Source organism: Cygnus atratus, chromosome 5 (genome assembly GCF_013377495.2).
Source record: "Cygnus atratus isolate AKBS03 ecotype Queensland, Australia chromosome 5, CAtr_DNAZoo_HiC_assembly, whole genome shotgun sequence".
Lineage (NCBI taxonomy): Eukaryota > Metazoa > Chordata > Aves > Anseriformes > Anatidae > Cygnus > Cygnus atratus.
This window is the reverse complement of record NC_066366.1, coordinates 20,851,298-20,870,446: the sequence shown is the minus strand read 5'-3', so window position 1 is coordinate 20,870,446 and position 19,149 is coordinate 20,851,298. Positions and strand designations below refer to the sequence as shown.

The window sequence follows — 19,149 nt, the reverse complement described above, 5'->3', positions numbered from 1 at the left end:
CAAAGAAATCCTGTTGAAAATTTACATAGGGGAAAATAAAGAGTCAGTTGTCTTTGATGATATGAATTAGGCTAAATTTGGTAGTCTCTTAACTGCTTCAGGAAGAGGATAAACTGATGGGAGACGCAGATATCCTTCATGCAGTTCTTTTATTCATAAATAATAAAGTCTCCCTTTCCTGTATACAGAAAGAATTTTTATTCAGAAATTCAGCCTCTCTTCTCCATCTCTCAGTGAAAAAACTTTCTTTCTAGGTTTCTCCTAAGGTCAAGCTCCCAGGGGCTTATGTCCTGTCCTTTTGTACCTTATATCTATCTGTTTCTATGGTGATTCTCACTCTTTAGTGTTTCTCACAAACATTTATTTCTGCTCAAACAAAGCTCTTAAAAACTCTGTGATTTCAGGTGTCCTGATGTGCCCGTTGCAGGTGGAGTCTACTGAGTGCTTTCATAGCATCCACTGAGTTGTTCTGGTTTAACTGAGAGTAGTACACCGTTAAAGGAATACCAGTTGCACTGTAAATGCTATTAAATTGAAAATATCTTTAGCCATTATGCAGACCTCTGAACTATTACAAAGCCAAAACAATAATAATTTTATTATGCCAGTGTAACTTTGCCAGCACAGCTTTGTTCATTGGCTTGGGCACCTCTCCTATGAAGACAGGCTGAGGGAGTTGGGGTTGTTCACCCTGGAGAAGAGAAGGCTCTGGGGAGACCTTATAGTGGCCTTCCAGTGCTTAAAGGGAGCTACAGGAAAGCTGGGGAGGGACTCTTTGTCAGGGGGTGTAGTGATAGCACAAGAGGGAATGGCTTTAAACTGAAAGAGAGTGGGTTTAGATTAGATACAAGAAAGAAATTCTATGAGGGTGGTGAGGCACTGGAACAGGTTGCCCAGAGAACCATTCTATGATTTTGTGATCTGAGTGCAGAAGGTAACTGTTTTGCTGTGAATAAGGGCACAGTGAAAATGCACAGTGAAAAAATGTGCCGAAATTCTGATGTGTAGACAAGCAATAGTTAAGCCTGTTTAAGCATCGTCAGTTCCTCAGATTTCCTATTTCTGGTGTGTGGTTTTATTTTTTTATATATTTTTTTGTCTTAACCATAAAGACCAATCTTTGATTGGGCCAAATTCTGAGACTTGGCATGGATGAACTCTACCAACTTGCATGGGCATGTGTTTGAGGTAGAGTGCCAGGATTTGCTCTTTACTAAACTAGGTATGCATGACAACATTTTGGGTTTGGGTCAAACTAGGGACGTTTTTCTAAGAGTTTCATAAAGCGCTTGTGTTGGATTCTTGCACAAAGAAAATCACATATTCTTCTGAAGTAGAGGTGAGACCAAAATGACATTCAAGGGTGAAAAATCCTGTCATGTAACCTCTTGACAGATGAAAAGAAAACTACAAAGCAGCAAAAACAACAGTCAGTAAAATATGCCATGTAGCTAGGCTTTCTCATCACACACACACAAAAAGTGGAGAAAAAAAAAACAAAACACAAATACACAGCTTGGAATATAGGTCTGAGATTGTAAACCTATTTGGATGACAGTATGATTCAAGATAAAAATGTTACAGATGTTATTCTGCTCCCTGGTAACATTGAAAGCGTTCTTGAGCAAATGAGAACTGGAGATGTTAAAAAGCCGCATGAGGATGCAGTAGCAGAAATGGAGGCCTCTGCTTCCACAGAGGCTGCGAGATGAATGAAGTGTGGTGTGGTAGCGGTGATACTCTGAGCACAGCACAGGGACTAAATGTGTTGAGTCCCTGCTTTTGCATTGGTCTGTGAAAGAAGTGAGTCCCTGTGGGCCTTCTGCTGGCACAGCTCACCTTCTGTTCCAGCCTGGCTCTTCTGCACTGACCGGGGAGTAGTGGAGGGCCTGGAGCCCTTCGCTCCTTTTGGCCATCTGGTGCTATGGGGAGCTTATCAAGAAAGCTAGAAGACCGTTGTAGGACTTGTGCAGGAATGAGTGACCTCAGCGTGTTAACTAACGTGGTCAAGAGACACTTAAAGAGCAGCAGAATGGCTAGTTTCTCTGACTTTTTAAAACACTTCTACTACTAGTAGGGTCTTCTAGATTACAGACAAGCATCTTGTTAAAATGTCACTGAAATTACTCAATCTGTTGGTTAGAAGATGCGCCCACAAAACCTGTATCATGATGAAGAAAATTACCAGTTTTAAAACCTGTATATGACAAGGCAAACCTCTAGACTTTTATTTCAGAGCACTATAAGAGAAATCCAAATGTCATCATGGAGACAGTGATCAGCAGTGGAATCTCTTGCTCCCATAAGACCCGGCCTGTGCTGAGACCCTTGCAGGTGGCCCCTGTCACAGCTGAGAGCAGAGGTGATGTCAGTGTCCTTCCTGTTGTACAGCAATCTGTACACATAACCACACACATAGGACCCTGGAAATACCTGTAAGCACCCGTAATGCCCAACAGGAAAGGACAAGTTCTGCATGTGCAGAATTTAGTGTATTATTTCATTGAGGGAGGCAATGATAATTGTAAAATGAAGCACGAGGAAGTAAAAACACAAATTTGTATTCTTATTTTCTCAGCAAAGAAACACGTATCATCTTATTTCAATTGTAGTTATAACAAGTATGTATGTTAATGATTAGTTTCTATAGTGGTCTTAATAAATATACTGGTTTCTCTAGTGATCTGTAGTAAACCAAACTGCTTCTGTATATTTTGAGGCCATATTGTAATGTGCAGGTCACTTCGGTATAATGCACATTGCATATTATGCATATATTGATGCATATTAAAATATTGGTGTTGGGAAACGGGGACAGTTTTCTTGTTGGCTATAATATAGGGAACCCCATTTAGAAAATGAACTTAAGTGAAGCAGAAGTGAAGTGGGTACTGTACATATGTTTCCCTCAGCAGAAGTACTTGGCATGCTTGCGTTTTTCAAAAGACAAAATCATGTTTGTCTTCCTTCAGTGTGCACACATTCCTGGAGATGGGGGATGGTTTTCTTTCTTTCTCTTTCTTTTTCCCCTGGCCCCTAAGTGCAGTTGAGTTTGGATAATTTGTCCACAGCAACTGAAGGATATGTTGCAGGGGAGGGAGGAACAGAGTTTGTATTTATTATTCTAAAAGCTCTTTTTTTTTTTTTTCATGTTAATTCCTTTAAAAATATATAATGGTACGTAGGGGTTACATTACAGGCCTTTTTCACCAACACAAAGTATCTGTACTGGAGTAGCACATGCAAATGAGGCCGAAACAGAGAATCATTGTTTAATAAAATTTGCTGCAGAAAAAGCAAAACTATCTGTGTTTTGAAAAGGAAACAAATGGAAAAAAAAAATGCATTTTTAAGACTTTTTCTTAAAGAGCACTGTGATTGAGGAAATATCTTTATATGACAATAATTTTATTTCTTCCCATTAACATCTTCAGCAGATTAACTCTTTAACTACTAGATATCTGCCCTACAAGCATATAAGTGCACACTTAACTTTGCTCACATGAGTTATCCCACTGAAATGGGACTACTGCCCTAAGCAAAGTAGTTCAGGGTTCAGACTGGAAACAGCCAGACTCCTTAAAGCAACACTTTAAATACAGTAGAATTAATTCTACTTTTAACTTCTTTGAGTCTTTAATTTAATTTGTTCTTGTTTTAATTACATTAGAAACATTTTGGGTAGCAATAAATACTTCTTAAGTGTTGTTTATCTAGTGATAAAAACAGGAATATACATAATACTGTGCTTCTCCTTGTTATTACATTGTTCATTTTTGCTTGCTTGGTCAAAACTTTTTACATCCTCTTACTCTGAACCATGTGGCCATTGCCATTGACTCTAGAAGTAGTTGTGTTTAGTGACTTTAATATGATAAAGTTTACTATATGAAGATAGCCATTGTTAGAAAGATGTTATACGCGTGCATATACACACACATATGCTTGCCGAAGTCCATGGCAGAACACTCAGAGACCAAATTTAACCAAAGGTACAATTCAGTCTGGCAGGATGAGCTTTCTTTGGATACCAGCATGTCTAACTGATTGCACAAAATTTCCTTAGTGCATTTGGGAATTTAGAAACATCATTTATGTATGTGCAAGTGTATGTGTGTACATACACACAAACACCCACACATATATTACTATTGTGATAACTCTAGTCTTCCATCACCTTACCTATGCTCTGAGTAGCCTGACAGGGAGACATCTGATGTGATAACAGTTGTCCATAGAGATTGGTACTGCTGTCAGTGCAAACATAGGCTGGAGTGACACCACCTTCCATTTTTCAAGCCAGAGCTTTATTCAAAAGCCTGCCTAGTGCTGCTCTCTCCAACAGTCACTGCAATGTCTGAATGCTCTTTCTTGTTTGAGCAGCTTGCTAAATATTGTAAAAAAGAAAGGGAAAAATGTATACCTCTGCTAAAAATGCCAAATGCAAGATGTTTGTGTGACATAGGCTGGGTGGTCTGTTTCAGACCAAGTTAAAACTTGGTCTATATTTGGTAAGGGCTGCCAACATAGCTGATAACCCCTAAAGTTGTACTGGTAGGTCTCTTCAGGGAACATGATGCTTATAAGAAAGGTAGTAATTTACTGATATCAATTCAGGCAATTCCTTGGACAGAGAAAGCTGTGCTGGTAAAATGACCATGTCTACATAAAAGCCTTTGGAAGTGACAATAACTTTGACAATAAGAAAAAAAATAATTAAATTCTCTATCATCATAGCTGTCTGTAAAACTTCTGAATATACACCAGACCTCAGAAAAGCATGTGCATTTGAAGGATAAAAACTAGGCTTTGAAGTAAGAAGTACTCAGTGAAGATGAATGGGGTGAGGTCACAACTCTACATGTTTTATTGTTTCAGTCCATCTGACCTGCAGAACAAACAAGACAGCCAAGTGATGATTTACAGGGGGAAGGTTATCTTCCTGACCAATAAGGATCAAATGTTTTGTTCTTGAAAAACAAAATCAGATTCTTTGGAACATAAAATCCTTGGAACCTGCTGCTGATTTCCTGCCTTTGGGAATTCTTTCTGCAGCTGGCAGAAGCTTAAAACAGTAAAATTGTGCAGTTTAGGAAGCTTTTCACAGCAATATCTTCCTAATGCTAAGTGCGACAGAGTCATAAAACATATCACAGTGAAAATGAGTTATTTTAGCTGGTTTCATGTTTAATCTAACAGGCTTTCAAACTAACTTAATGTAATTATCATCATTCTCTTGCACCATTTTTTTAGGTGCAGGTTGGTAAGGGGATGAAAACATGGTAAACTGGCAAATCCAAACATGGACTGCTGAACTCTGCAATGTACAGCACTGCTCTGATAGCCTTGGTTGTCTAAAAAATATTGTTTTTTTGTTTGTTTGTTTTGTTTTTTCAAAGAGTTTAAAATCTAAGCTACCTCTAGTCAATATCTCAGAGGGAAGGAAAAAAAAAATGAAAAGAAAGGACTCAAATGAACTTATTCTGTAAAAGTTTTGGAGTATGTAGATCCACAAAGAGCTTTCAACATTAGACATGACTGATTTTCAAAATCCCAAAAAACCTTCTAACCTGCCAAGGAGGGAACATTTCCTTGGCACACGAATTTCTGCCCACAGTTATTTGTGATATCTTAATGCAGCTGCACTGCACAAGGACCTACCTTACAACAAAGCTTGATGGAGTATGAGGATACAGATTTATCTTAAATGAAGGTCTCATTTTATCAAATATGTTAATTATCATATCACTCTGCTGAATGGTGGATAGCCTGTTTGGAGCAAATCGTTCTTTTCCTTATGCCATTTGAGTGTTTTAGTCTGGACATACAGCATTATGATACCCTTGTGTCTTCCACAGAAATAGTGCCACCAATATCCGTAATTGTATAGACACTGAAGGGTGGATTTGGAGCTATTTATGCCTGTTGCCAGTAAAATGTGTTGAACACTGCACTGTGGGTTAAAACTCTCCTCATCTGTCTGTGACATAGTTGTTTTATGCAAAATGAAATAGCATAAGTAGGCTTCTTTTCAGAACAGCTTCTCTTAGGAGAATGGGAACCTGGTTCATCTCTCTTATGCCCAGTCTTACAAACTGTCCCACATACAAAATCAGTGCCCTAACTATTGAACTGTTGGAGATTATCTTATGATTTGTCTTGAAAGAGATGAGCAGGCTTTAGTTCCTTCTTCAAAGGAGCTCACAGCTGAGAATTCCAGTCAGACATACGTGCCTTCCTCAGCTCACTTAACCTTGGCTGAGTCTTTATGAATCTAAGTCTGCAACCAAGTTGCTTACAACTGTTCATTTGACTACAGCCTCACTTTATCTGCTTGTATTTCAGTAACTTAGTAAGTTTGTTGTGATTTAGATTGCTGTTTGGCATGCAGTCAGTTCTGTATTTGGAAAACAAAACTTGCTCCAAGAAAGCTCGAGAGAGATCATTGTTGAAAGGTTTTTTTTTTTTTTTTTTTTTTTTTTAAGTGTTTGTTTTTCTGGATACAGTGATCAGTGTTCAGCTGTTAAGAAAATTTAAATTAAACAATTCTACATTAGTTAGCAGTCCTGTTGCAAGACTTACTGTATAAGCAAAGTCTTCCCTAAAATGGAAGGCTCTCAATAAATAGAAAAATTAAGAGAAATTAATTTGATCTCAGAGAACAAGCCCCCAAATCAGCAACCACTTCTGTCCTACTTTGAGGATTTTAAGGTGAGTCAGTGCTGTTGGCCATTTGACACATCACATTTCAGTGAGAAGAGTTGTCAAGGTGTTCTTTCTCTCCCACAGGTGTTTCTAGAAGTAACAATACTTGAGGCTACGTGTTCTGAGCCCATAATAGGCCACTGGAAAGCTACAGAAGTCTTAAAAAATCAAACTAAGTTTAGCTCAATTATTTATTAGCCCTTTCCCAGAGAACAGTGTCAGCACAGACAATATTTGAAATTCATGTAGTATTTGATTAGACTGATTGATCTTACAGCTGAAGATATTAACATTCATTAGTGTTACTTACTGGTCATTAGTACTGTCTTTATTATCAAGTAAAGAATAAACAGAAATTCTAATAAAAATTCATCAAGTCTAGTGGTATCCAGTGCATTAGATCAGTTGTTTTAAGGCTGACTGCACAAAAGTTTGTTATAAACATTTTTTAAAACCTTTAGCAAAACATATCTTAGCTCTTTTAAACTTAAGCAGGCTAAGAGGTATTCTCATATATCCAACATAATAAACACCTATCAGCATGTTTTTATTGGAACAATTCTGTGTGATTCTGCAGAATGGTTAATGCTTGTTATAAAATGACTAACCACAATTAATCTCTGTTAAAGTAAAGTCAAATTTCTGTATTATATTTTAGTGGCAAATAAGAAAAATAAGAAAAATAAGAAATTATGCAGAATTTAATAGGTTTCATTTTAATTGATCATTTAAATGGTACACAATACATGACAAAAGTAAAAGCCTATTAATGATCATTGTTCCAAAAATGCACTTTACTCCCATTAACTTAGTTATATGATTTCAATGTAAACACTTTTAAAGTAGAGCTGTAAATATTTTTAATCTCTGATTTTTAAATTATTTTTTACAGGAGTCTCTGAACGTTATTGATGCCAGTTTGATGGATCTAAATGGTCCAAGTGAAGATGCACTAGAATGGGATGAAACTGACATAAGTCATAAGCTGATAAGTGTTCATGAAGATTTAAGTGATCCTGATCAGGAGCTGAAAAAGGATGATCTAAGCCAGAAAACTGCTTCAGGAGAATGTGGTGACAATGACGTGAATGAAGATGAAAGTATCAGTGATCGTGGAAGTCCTCTTTATTGTCCCACCATTACTTCCCCTCCAAATCCTCACATCTATCAGGTCTATAGTCTTCATAATATTGAACTATCAGAAAAAAAACACATGCCTTTCTTGAAAAAAACATCCAAAATCTCCAGTGTAACACAGTCTAACATTTTAAACAAAAGTCTTAGTAAAGACTCTTCATTTTCATCTACCAAATCCTTGCCAGACCTAATAGGGGGGACAACATTGGCAAAAACGTATAACTGTATGTACCAAAGTGGAAACATAAGCAGGCATTCTGAGAGTGAGAGCGGGATAGTGAGTGAATGTGATACAGAAACTACAAATAATTCAGAAATTTTTTTACTAAATGATATTGAAAGCACTCAGAGTAATCCTGAAATTGGGCATGCAGAAACTCAAATGGATGGCATAATTGACGTAATAAAACAAAAAATAAAGCAAGATGAAGAAGACCATGTTAGTCTCTCAGATGATTGCCAGTTGGCACCTTCTGGATGTTGTGGAAGTGAAATTGATGAGGACTTGGACAGCGTTACCATGTGTAAACCTGTTTGTCTAGAAGAACTGCAAGGAAAACGTGATGTGTTTACATTTTATGATTACTCATATCTTCAAGGCTCCAAATTCAAATTACCAGTGATAATGAAACAATCACAACTTGAAAAGACACACACAGAGGGTGCTTTGTTTCATGGCTTTTGTTTTGATAAAATACCTGGTAAATCTGAACATAAGCCTGGAGAGTCACCAGATGGGTTTATTCATGACCATAGTCTGGCAAGTATCCCTGGAGGATCAGATCCCAGTTCTTGCAAGTCTGCAGAAACAGTAAGAAAATTAGCTGTTACAGAGAATACAAGACAGATTTCAACTTTGTCTCGTAGTTCTTCATTAGAATCACTGTCTGTAGTAGGTGATTTGTTCAGCTCAGGTATTTTTAAAAGTGGAGATGGTCTTCAACGAAGCACCTCTTTGGAGAGCTGGCTGACTTCCTACAAAAGCAATGAAGATCTTTTTAGTCATCACGGTTCAGGAGACATAAGTGCAAGCAGTGATTCTGTTGGAGAGCTCAGCAAAAGGACATTAGATCTTTTGAATCGTTTAGAAAATATCCAAAGTCCATTAGATCAAAAGATAAAGCGCAGCATCTCTGATATAACACTCCAAAGTAGCTCTCAAAAAATGTCTTTTACTGGACAGCTGTCTGTAGATATTGCATCCTCCGTCAATGAAGACTCAGCGGCTTCTCTCACTGAACTCAGCAGCAGTGAGGATCTTTCTCTCTGCTCTGAAGACATTGTACTGCATAGAAATAAAATACCAGATTCAAATGCATCATTTAGAAAACATCTTAATAGATCTGTAGCTGATGAGAGCGATGTCAATGTCAGCATGATTGTTAATGTCTCCTGCACTTCTGCTTGTACTGATGATGAAGATGACAGTGATTTGCTTTCAAGTTCCACCCTTACCTTAACTGAGGAAGAGCTAGGTATCAAAGATGAAGATGATGACTCCAGTATAGCAACTGATGAGGATATTTATGAAGAATGCAATTTAATTTCAGGACTTGATTATATAAAAAATGAACTCCAAACTTGGATTAGACCAAAATTTTCTTTGACAAGGGAGAAGAAAAAAAGTAACCTCAGTGATGAAATTCAGCACAGTAAAGAAGTTAGTAATGAGACATCAAAAGCCATGGATACATTGAGCATTGAAACACTTTTGAATGGTTCAGTACAGAAAATATCAGAAAATAATGGCAACAGTAAGAATGTACCACGTGATCATGAAAAAGGGACAAAGGGTCACTTGAGGAAAGATATCTCTCAGGTTGTGAAGGATCAGCTCGTGGACGATATGGAGAATGGCAATGTTGAAAATACTCTTGGCAGTCAAAAGGAAGGGCTTGTGAGAACATCAGCAACTTCCAGAACTCATACATCACGTGATGTTAGAGAAGCTGAAAATGAATGTTGTGTCTGTGAAGCATTTACAGACAGTTCAGATGATTCACGTATGGATGGCAAGGAGACTTCTCTGTTGTCAGATGGATCCAGAAACCCTCCAAAAGAATGTCAAAGTCATCTTCAGTCTGATTGTCATGGTGTTGCTTACTCTCCCGCTAAAAAACCCTGTCTTGAATCTTCCTCAGAAACGAACTGTGTAGACACACAAGCATCCCTACCTGATGGTCAGCAACACAGAATAAGCATTACTGAAAAATCTACTGATTGCTGTGCAGCCTTGAAATCTAATGAAGCAGAACACGAGTCCTCAGCCAGTGGTCCTGATTCATGCTGTAACTGTGAATCTGCTGCTTTTGATAAAAGAAACTTGGAAGATGGCTCAGTACACAACTTTGTGATGGAGATAATAGACATGGCATCAACAGCTTTGAAAAGTAAGTCACAACCTGAATGTGAGTCATCTGCTCCAACTTCATTAACACAGATCAAGGAAAAAGTGTTAGAACATTCTCACAGACCCATCCAGCTAAGAAAAGGGGACTTCTATTCTTATCTTTCACTTTCTTCTCATGATAGTGACTGTGGAGAGGTAATCAAATACATAGAGGAAAAGAGCAGCACTCCTGTGCCACTGGACTTCACAGATGAGAGAGAAAATATTGAATGTTTTTTTGAAGCTTGCCCTGAAGAAGAGCGTGTTGAACAGCAATCTGTTTCTAATGGTACTACCGAAGCACGAGTTGAACAGCAGCAACCTACTTCTAACATTATTTCTGAAATACCTCCAGAGTCACGAGGCAAAGTGACTCTAGAGTCAATAGGAAAAGTTAAAACTTCATCAGAAGATAGGCATTTATCTTTTTTATGTGATGATGACATTAATATAAATGTCCCCAATCCTAACAAACAAAATGCATCAAATGATTTGAAAAATGCTGATGATGATTTGATGATTTCAGATTGGAAAACTGAAGGATTGGAAAAGAATTCTCCAGAGCTTAGCAGTAAGAAGAGTACTATAGGAAAATTATGTGGAATCGATGAGCCCAAAGGATGTGTCGCTGCTTCTGAAGAGGCTTCAGCCATAGAGTTTCAGTTAAAGCCCAGCCATTCACAGAATAAGGAGGTTTTGCACCAAAACACTAAAACTCTTACTTGTGAGGAAACTCTCCTGACTCTTCATAAGGAAAGACACATTAATATGCACAGATAGAATGTAAACCTCTCCAGGCATATACATTATCCTAAAAACAGGTATGTACTTTACAATATACACGTTGCACTTTTTTTTTTTTTCATTTCTTGCTTTTTACTTTTTTTTTTTTTAACAGTTTTATACAGTGAAAAGAGATGAATCACCATCCAGGGTTTGTGTTTTATGGTAGTGCTATATCATTTGTTTTAACTACACTAAAATCCTCTAAAATCCTGAATTACATGCCACTGGTCAACAAACGCAGTGAATAGTAGCTGCTCCTTGTCCTTTGGCTTTGCACTGACTGGAGCTGCTCTCTTCTGGAATCTTCAAATCTGTTATTTTGCAGAACTTGGGAATCCTTCAAAAGTAATGTTTCTATATCACCTCCTCTTCCTTTATCAACTGAGCTGTGGAACCAGAAACCAGCTCTACTCATTCATCCCCTTCTCCACAGACAGCTGACCTTATGAGGTATTCACATGTGCTTGATGAATCTGAACTTCTGGTTTTACATGGATTTTGAGTGACCAGTGAGTTGGAATTCTAAAATATTTACAGACAATCCATGAAGAATGGCTAAGCAGACTGGAAAATAAGTAGAGAGAGAATGTTATCTCTTGGTGTCAGCTTACCATGACTTATGTTCAGTAAGCCATTATTAGTACTAGGCCAAAAGTTGAGGTTACCAAAATAAGAAATCTTTGCAACATCAGTGAAGAGTATAATGTGAAGGTAATGTAGGACAAAGACCCAAACACCAAAGCAAATGGAAAGTGTTAGCCACACAGCAGTACTGAAAGCTTTGGTTCTATTTTGTGGTAAACATTTTGAAACAGAAGATGCTTGAACCTAAGTTGAAAATTTGGCTCTGATCTCTTCCAAAGTTTTGGAGTGGTTCAGAACTGGAGTTTCTGACGTCACATGAATGTCTAACAATAAGCTGTATATTTAACAACAAAAGATCTACAGAGCAACTTCTGGATCAGATCCTATGGAGCTGTTGTTCTGAGTCTCACTAGTTTGGTGAGCCAAAAGCCAACATAGCTGTGCAGTAATACCATTGATCTGAAACACTCATCCAGTAGACCAGACCCAGCATGACAACTCTGAATGCCACTCCAATTCCAAATGCTGCTGCTTATCAGAAGCTGTAGCAAGGGAGTTTCCAATAAGGCATGAGGTTAAGCACTGGAACAGGTCACCCAGGCTAGTTCTAAAATTTCCATCCTTGGAGATTTTCAAAATTAACATAGACATGTCCTTGAATAATCTGATCTACTTTTGAAGATAGCCTTGCTTTGAGCAGTAGGTTGGACCAGATGACATTCAAATTTCCCTTCCCAACTAAGTTATTCTATGATTCTATGATACTACTAGGAGAAAAGGACATTATTCATCATTGAAACCACTAGTACACACTTATTGCAACCTGTATAGCTATAGCAGAGGATCTGAGCCTATTTATACAAAATAGATTGCTTTGCTACTGTTGGATATTTAACTTCAGCATTTCCTGATTTTGCTGTATTATACTATTATGCTTTGGGATTTTCTTTTGCACATTTTGGTGTTTTACCCACCATTCACATATTCACATATGTATAAATACATCTATCAAAATCTTTAAGTTGTGGCAGCAAAAGTCTATACCTTGCCACTATGTCTTTCAGACACAAATCTATTTGAATAGTGCATTATCTTGGAACTGTCATAGCAGCGAGGATATTTCTTGAATGGCTTTGAAATGGGCTTTCCTGACCTGCTGATTGCCAGTTAGGTTAATACCTGGACACATCCAAACAACTGGAGAAGCAAAAGAAATCAACTGGGAATTACAAAACTGATAAATGATACTATATATTCTAGGATTACATTCAAAAGATCATGTGTATACATAGGCTTGTATATGGAAGTTGAGATGATGACTAAAGTATGAGGTTGATAAGTGATGATTATGTAAACATAAACTTTTCCTAAATTACTGTTTTATTAATTTTCTTATATTTTTCCCCACTCATTTAATAATATTAATTTGAGGAAGAATACTTACTGCGTGTGATTTTCTTCTTGTTCATATTCTTTCACTGATGAAGACAATAACATATCTTTTTGCTTCACTGAAAGTACTTTTCCTCTGAGGATCTCAAAATACTGTATAAACTTCCCCTCAATCTTCAGAACCTCATAGTTACTTACATGGTAGCCAGCTGTGTTTTTCATAAGACTGGGATGAGACAACATGCAGTTAACAAGGCATAAGGACCAAGATTGGACATAGAGGATTTTAACACATGCCCTGCAACGCAATGCAATGTAATGCAGAGCCTGTATACAACAATTTCATAGGATTATATTAAAACTGTAACATTTAACGTAACAAAAATTTAATTTTTGACTCAGTGTTGAAAAATAATTTTAAGGTAACAAAGCCCTTCATACTACATTCCACTTTTTAAATATAAGAAGATATGTTGTTTCTTAACAGATACGTATAGCATTGCTTCCATGGAAATTATGTACTGTATTATTCCCAGCAGTAAAGCTCTAGGATACATATAGTGTGTCTCAGGCACATCAAAAAAGGAATATATGAGCTGCTAGATTTGGTTTTGCTCAAGTCTGAGCTCCCTTCCCCCATTCACAAGCTTGGTGCTTTAACTTCATCTCTCATGCTATGGGGAATGAATTACAGAAGCAATCTATCCTAATTTGTTAACTTATTCAAATAACAGTTATTATACTTAACTATGCTAAAGATTATCTTTTTGGTGGCAGATTGTTTATTTTTTGATGAGGCTAATTACTGATTTTCTAAAGGTAATTTACATTTATTACTAATACATCTTTTAAAATGTGACAGATAAATGTTGTTCCCATAAGTGTATTATGAAAAAAGTTACTATTTAAAAACACATTATTTAATTTGAAAGATAAATGGCAAACACCATTATTTTTCCTGTAGCACCTGTGCTGTAAGCTCATTTAAATGTGCAATTCCATGTGTAGCTGTAATACTTAGAGAAAAATAATCTATAGTATATGTGTACCTTAAAAGCATACTAAGATTTCAAAGCTGAAAAAAAGCATAATTTCAAATGTAGTTTGATTTTATACTATTTTAGTATGTGCTTTGGATGTACGGGAGAATAAAATAGTGAGGAGAATATTTCTGCAAGTGTATGTAAGTTGCAATCCTATTATTTATCAGCGCACTACAAGAAATGACCATTGTGTTAAAATAATAGCAATTCTATACGAAGGCTCAAAAATATGTCAGCACTGACTCATCTCTCATATGAGCCAACACAGAGTTCTTTAACAGAGGTGCTCATAAAACTATGCTGATTTTGTTTCTTAAGTAGGGGACAGCTCGAAGGAACTATCTTTCTGTATATGAGCTCATGCAATCTTCTGCTGTCACTGTGACCCATGACTCACCAAAGGGATGGGAATTCTGAGTCACATATTCAATATGCGATCATATTCACATATAGTCACATATTCAATATGTAGAGATCACTACATTGAGGAGGTTTATGTGGTGTGTCTGGAGTCATTTCTAGAAAATATGATATACTTCTGTGTGTTATCTGTTAGTGCTTACAAGTAAGTCACAAAAGCTATTTCCTTCCTTTTGTACAGAATCTGTAATTTAAACTTAGGTATTAACTTAATTTGGAAAAAAATATTTTGTTTGGGCTTAAGAAAAATAAATCTGACAGTGCTGCAATGTTGGCCAGAATGTCCCGCCACTTACAATACCCAGAGAAGCCCAGGAGAGAGGGATGGCTCTATGGCTGATGCTCAGGACTGGTACTCAGAGGGCCTGGCTCTTATTTCCTGTTCAGCAATGGATGTTATGTATGACTTATTCCTTCCCTGCGTCAGTTTTGTTAGCAGCAAAATAATGAGAATAATGATTGATGGGACCTGTGAAACATGATTCATTCACTGAAAAGTGTTTTGAGATCCACAGATAAAGCATGATACAGAAATGCGAAGTACTGTTAATTATTCATTACAGGAGAGAAATAATATAGAGGTTTACAGAATAACTAGTATGTAATAATTTACTTTTAGAAAATGGAACTACAAGAGTAATATAAATTTTTGCTTATTTTTTTCTTAAAATTTTTATAGGGAGATGGATAGAACAATGTTTCTTTATAGAATTTAAAATGCTCTGACTTTTTAGCTCCTTACTGTCATACCTGACTTCTTTAAAAGAATTAAATAAACAGATAATCTTTTATTATCTGTGAATTACATATTTTTGGAAAAACCTGACATAATCCATCAGTGAGACTTTTCTTACTATAGATACATAAAACTCCTGCCAGAGTTGTAGAAACATTTTGATACGATCTTCCCCTTTATTCACATCAGTTCTTCCCTAATTTCTAAACAAACTGTTGGGCTTTTCATTCTTTTCCTGTAAGTATATTTCTTCTGTAACTGGGGGGGTCGGGGGGGGGGTGGGGGTGGGGGTGGAGTGCTAGTTACAGCAAATAAGATCAAAGGAGAAGGTAACTGGATAGATCCAGATACTCCTGCTTAATTTGGAAGGCACATAATGCATGTCTGGAGTGCCTCCTAGGAAATGCCTACAAGATGTACTTTGCACTAATCTTTGAGCTGTATTCTGACAGTTATTTCTTCATAATCCTCATCATAAGCCTGTGCTCTTTGATGAATAGTTTAACCCTAAACTCCAAGCTGGATAATTCTATAGTATGAAAATTTAACTCATTGCTGGTACTAGAAGTGTCTAAATAGCTATTTACAATTTAAAATGACAGTGATGACACTGACAGTTCTATTCATGGACCACTTCTGTGACAATCTGTTCCTTCTCTCTTGAAATCTCATTTTATATGTTTACATAAATATTAAACTAAGTGACGGGTAGATCTTTTTGTTGTTTGCCTTTTAAAAACTCCTATGTTTTCATTGATCGGTGCACCTTTGAGTGCACTGAAGGTAAGTTTGCAGGTAAGGATGAGGACAGGATCCAGGGAAAAGGTCAGATTTCATGACTTCCATTGTTTCTTTAGAAACAAAGTCTTTACAAAAATCAATGAGTTTTCTACATCAAAACAATTTTTACACTACCTTGTACCTCAGGCTGTTAAAAGTCATTGTTTGCCTACTGTATGCTTCTGCATTAAAGGCTCTGGCATGTGATCATTTAATGAGTATCTATGGTTGTTCTGGAAGAGCTATGTTTTGCAAATAAAACTGCATTTTCTGTAACCTGCTATTACTTTTTTGTTTCCTTTTAGAAACTTGGCTGCAATTCAGGTGCAGGTTCATCCTGTAAACCCTGGGATGACCTCCAATTCCATTGTATCACTGCCTTTCATTACACTGACTCCCAAGATAAATTTTCTTTCCAAATGTGATTTGTCCATGTTGGCTTTGTGATCAGGCTGCATATGCTAGTCCTATTTCAGTGATCATCTGGTATGGTAGCAAAGCCATTTGCTTTCTCGGATTCCTCTCCCAAGCTACCTCTAATGATCTGCCCTTCCTAAATTGGATGCTCCTGTACTGCTTACTTATCACTGGGTTCTGTTCCTTAAAGTTTTGAAGTTCCACAGATTTCATGATTGGTCTGGTTTATCTTTTCAGAATTGTACCTGCCAGTACTCCTCTATTTTATGTATCAAATTTAATATTTATGTGTATAATGCATAAGTTTATTGAAACTGTTTTATGTTTAAAGTGACAATTTTGTTGGATTGCAGCAAAAAGAAGTCATTAGCTCTCCTTAATCAATACATCTAAAAATTAAACAATTAAACAAAATACCATTTTATTTATTTCATTTTAAAATTTAATCTATGCAACACTTCAAGAAACAACTGCATGGTGTTGTATATTAGGAACTGTTGACATTCTACTGAATTAAGTACAACATTTTGGTTTTTTTTATGCTTCTTGAGGTGGTAATGAGAAAAAAAGTTTTTAAAAATGTGTGCCTTGCTGTATTTCTTATACCATTTATTAAAAAGCTGCTTTCACAGTAAAATTATGTTGGTTTGAAAGGAGGAAATAGCAAGGTTAAGATGTGTGAATAATTTCTGTATATATGTATACCCAAGTGCAAACATTGATGTATAATGACAGTATAAAATGCTTTCATGTTTGTGATGTCCAGTGATGTGGAAAGTATAAGCCTTAAAAACATTAGATTGCATGGTAATTAGAATTGGCATAATAAACATAGTTTATTGGGGAAAAAAAAATAAAGCAGAACTGGTGATCTGTTTTACCTGCGTACCAAGAACAGAATGCTGCATCAAAGTACGGAGGAGTACCTTTTTGTTTGCAAATATTTCCTAGACAGATGCAATTCCATAGCTGGTGAAGGCTTGTGTTACCGGGCTCAGAGGTAAAGATCCTTTTCCTTAAAGATTCTGCAGGTCTCCTAGGTCAGATAAAGAGACACAAATATTTAGTAGATTAAGCTAGTACACTACCAACAGCAGTTAACAGTGGTCAAGCATGCTTTTATATCAGATCTCTCCCTCCCTCCCCCCCCCTTAAAATCACTAACAGTTGGATTTGGGGTTGTAAATTGTTCTCTGACTCTTAAAATTTCATTCATTTTCTTAATGATATTGAATAAGCTTTTTATATATTAATATATATTAATAAATAACTAGATATTAATATATCATTAATATATAAATATATATATTAATATATAGTTTATATTACAGTTTATATTATTTACAGTTTATTGTTTAAATAACTTAGACTGTACTTTTTAAAGGTTTTTGTCTTGTGCTAAAACCATACTGGGTGACTAAAAAACAAGCCAGACCTACCTCTGCAAACATTATATTCATCTTCTGAAAACACTGTTGTGAAGGGATGGCAGGAAAGTTTTAAGGCATGAAATACTCTCCCATACCATCTTTTATGTATATATATTTTTTCCATTTATACAAATGCTTTTGCAAAAAGCTTCAGTGTTCTACTACCTTTAAAAAATGTGTTCCAGTTTGAGAAGCTTAGCTAGTAGCTTAGAGGAACTATACCAACCAGATGATATATTCGTATAAAACTGAAGTAACAAGTGTTTAAAATAAAACCTCATGTTTTTCAAATTATTAACAGCTTCCTGTTACTGCAAGAAACAAGTCATTTATCTCTCAATTTAAATTTCCACTACACAGCTTTGATGTGGGTAGGGCAGCAACTCCTAGCTTAAAGAAGAACATTAATAATAAGAAGCAATTTTTAAGAGAACCTTTCAAATCTGTAATGTTTTCTGCTCTTGCATATCTTGTAACATGTATATATCTGTTAGGTTGAACCTAGAATTATCTAAAATATATAACTGTGTAGCTAAAGGTCACAGTAATATATTTTAACTATTTTTAAAATTATATAGAAAGTAATTCAGAATATAACTCCTAAGTTTAGTAAAATATTTATAGTGTCAATTATTTTAATTTATGAGTTATTTGTAAAATGGTCTTGACATGGGAATTGAGTTTGGGATCATTCTTTTTTTGTCTCTAGCTTTTTCTGTTTTATGTTGTATTTTCTTAAACTTACTTTGTCTATAGTCAGACCTTACTCTATGATGACAGAAAAACTAATAGATCAGAGGCTTTTCAGATCTGTCACTTCACTCAACAGACTGTGCAAAACTCCATCAATTACTTGTTCTTTTCTATTAGACCATTTGCCACAAATTCCATTTTTTTCCTAGGGGAAAATAGTTGTACTTGTCATATCAATAAGCCATATACTCATCGTACAATATCTGGAGTATTATATGGTCACAACTCAAATTTCAGTGGTTCCTTGCTGAGATCTACTGAACATTTTAATTTAACTAGTATTCCCATGTCTATATTATTTGGTCTCATGAGATAAAGTCATCATTTGTATGACTCTGATGCAAGACCCGTCATCATTATCAACTACTTTTTCTGGCATGGTTATAAGCATCTAAGCATCACCTTTTTTTTTTTTTTTTTTTTTTTCCTTCTCAGAATATGTTAGATTCTGATGTCAATAAAATTGACTTCTAAATGAAAAGAAAACTCTGACAGGATTTGTTTGTGTCTTAGTATAAGTCCTATGCTTATGGCCAAGTTGTGCATAGAACTTACATGAAGTTCTAGTGCTAACTC

General features: G+C 36.1%; 1 protein-coding gene and 1 long non-coding RNA gene across 5 annotated transcripts in view; one reads left to right on the top strand and one right to left on the bottom strand.

Moving 5' to 3' along the window:
* AKAP6 (A-kinase anchoring protein 6) overlaps window positions 1–17,235 on the top strand; it is a 271,026-nt gene extending 253,791 nt beyond the window's left edge. For 3 of the 4 annotated variants that reach the window (XM_050710844.1, XM_035552114.2, XM_050710845.1), the window contains 2 exons: window positions 7,598–11,052; window positions 16,279–17,127. In XM_050710844.1, coding sequence (XP_050566801.1) covers window positions 7,598–11,011 — 3,414 coding nt within the window. In that variant the 3' untranslated portion in view covers window positions 11,012–11,052; window positions 16,279–17,127. Of the gene's footprint in view, window positions 1–7,597; window positions 11,053–16,278 lie in introns of all 4 variants that reach the window. The other variant, XM_035552112.2, reaches the window with a different exon arrangement.
* LOC118250759 (uncharacterized) lies at window positions 7,758–17,431 on the bottom strand. Its single transcript, XR_007708314.1, has 3 exons — window positions 17,317–17,431; window positions 8,541–8,642; window positions 7,758–7,900 (listed from the first exon to the last, which is right to left on the bottom strand). It is a non-coding gene; the product is annotated as an uncharacterized LOC118250759 (long non-coding RNA).
* Between the last annotated feature and the right edge of the window lie 1,718 nt (window positions 17,432–19,149).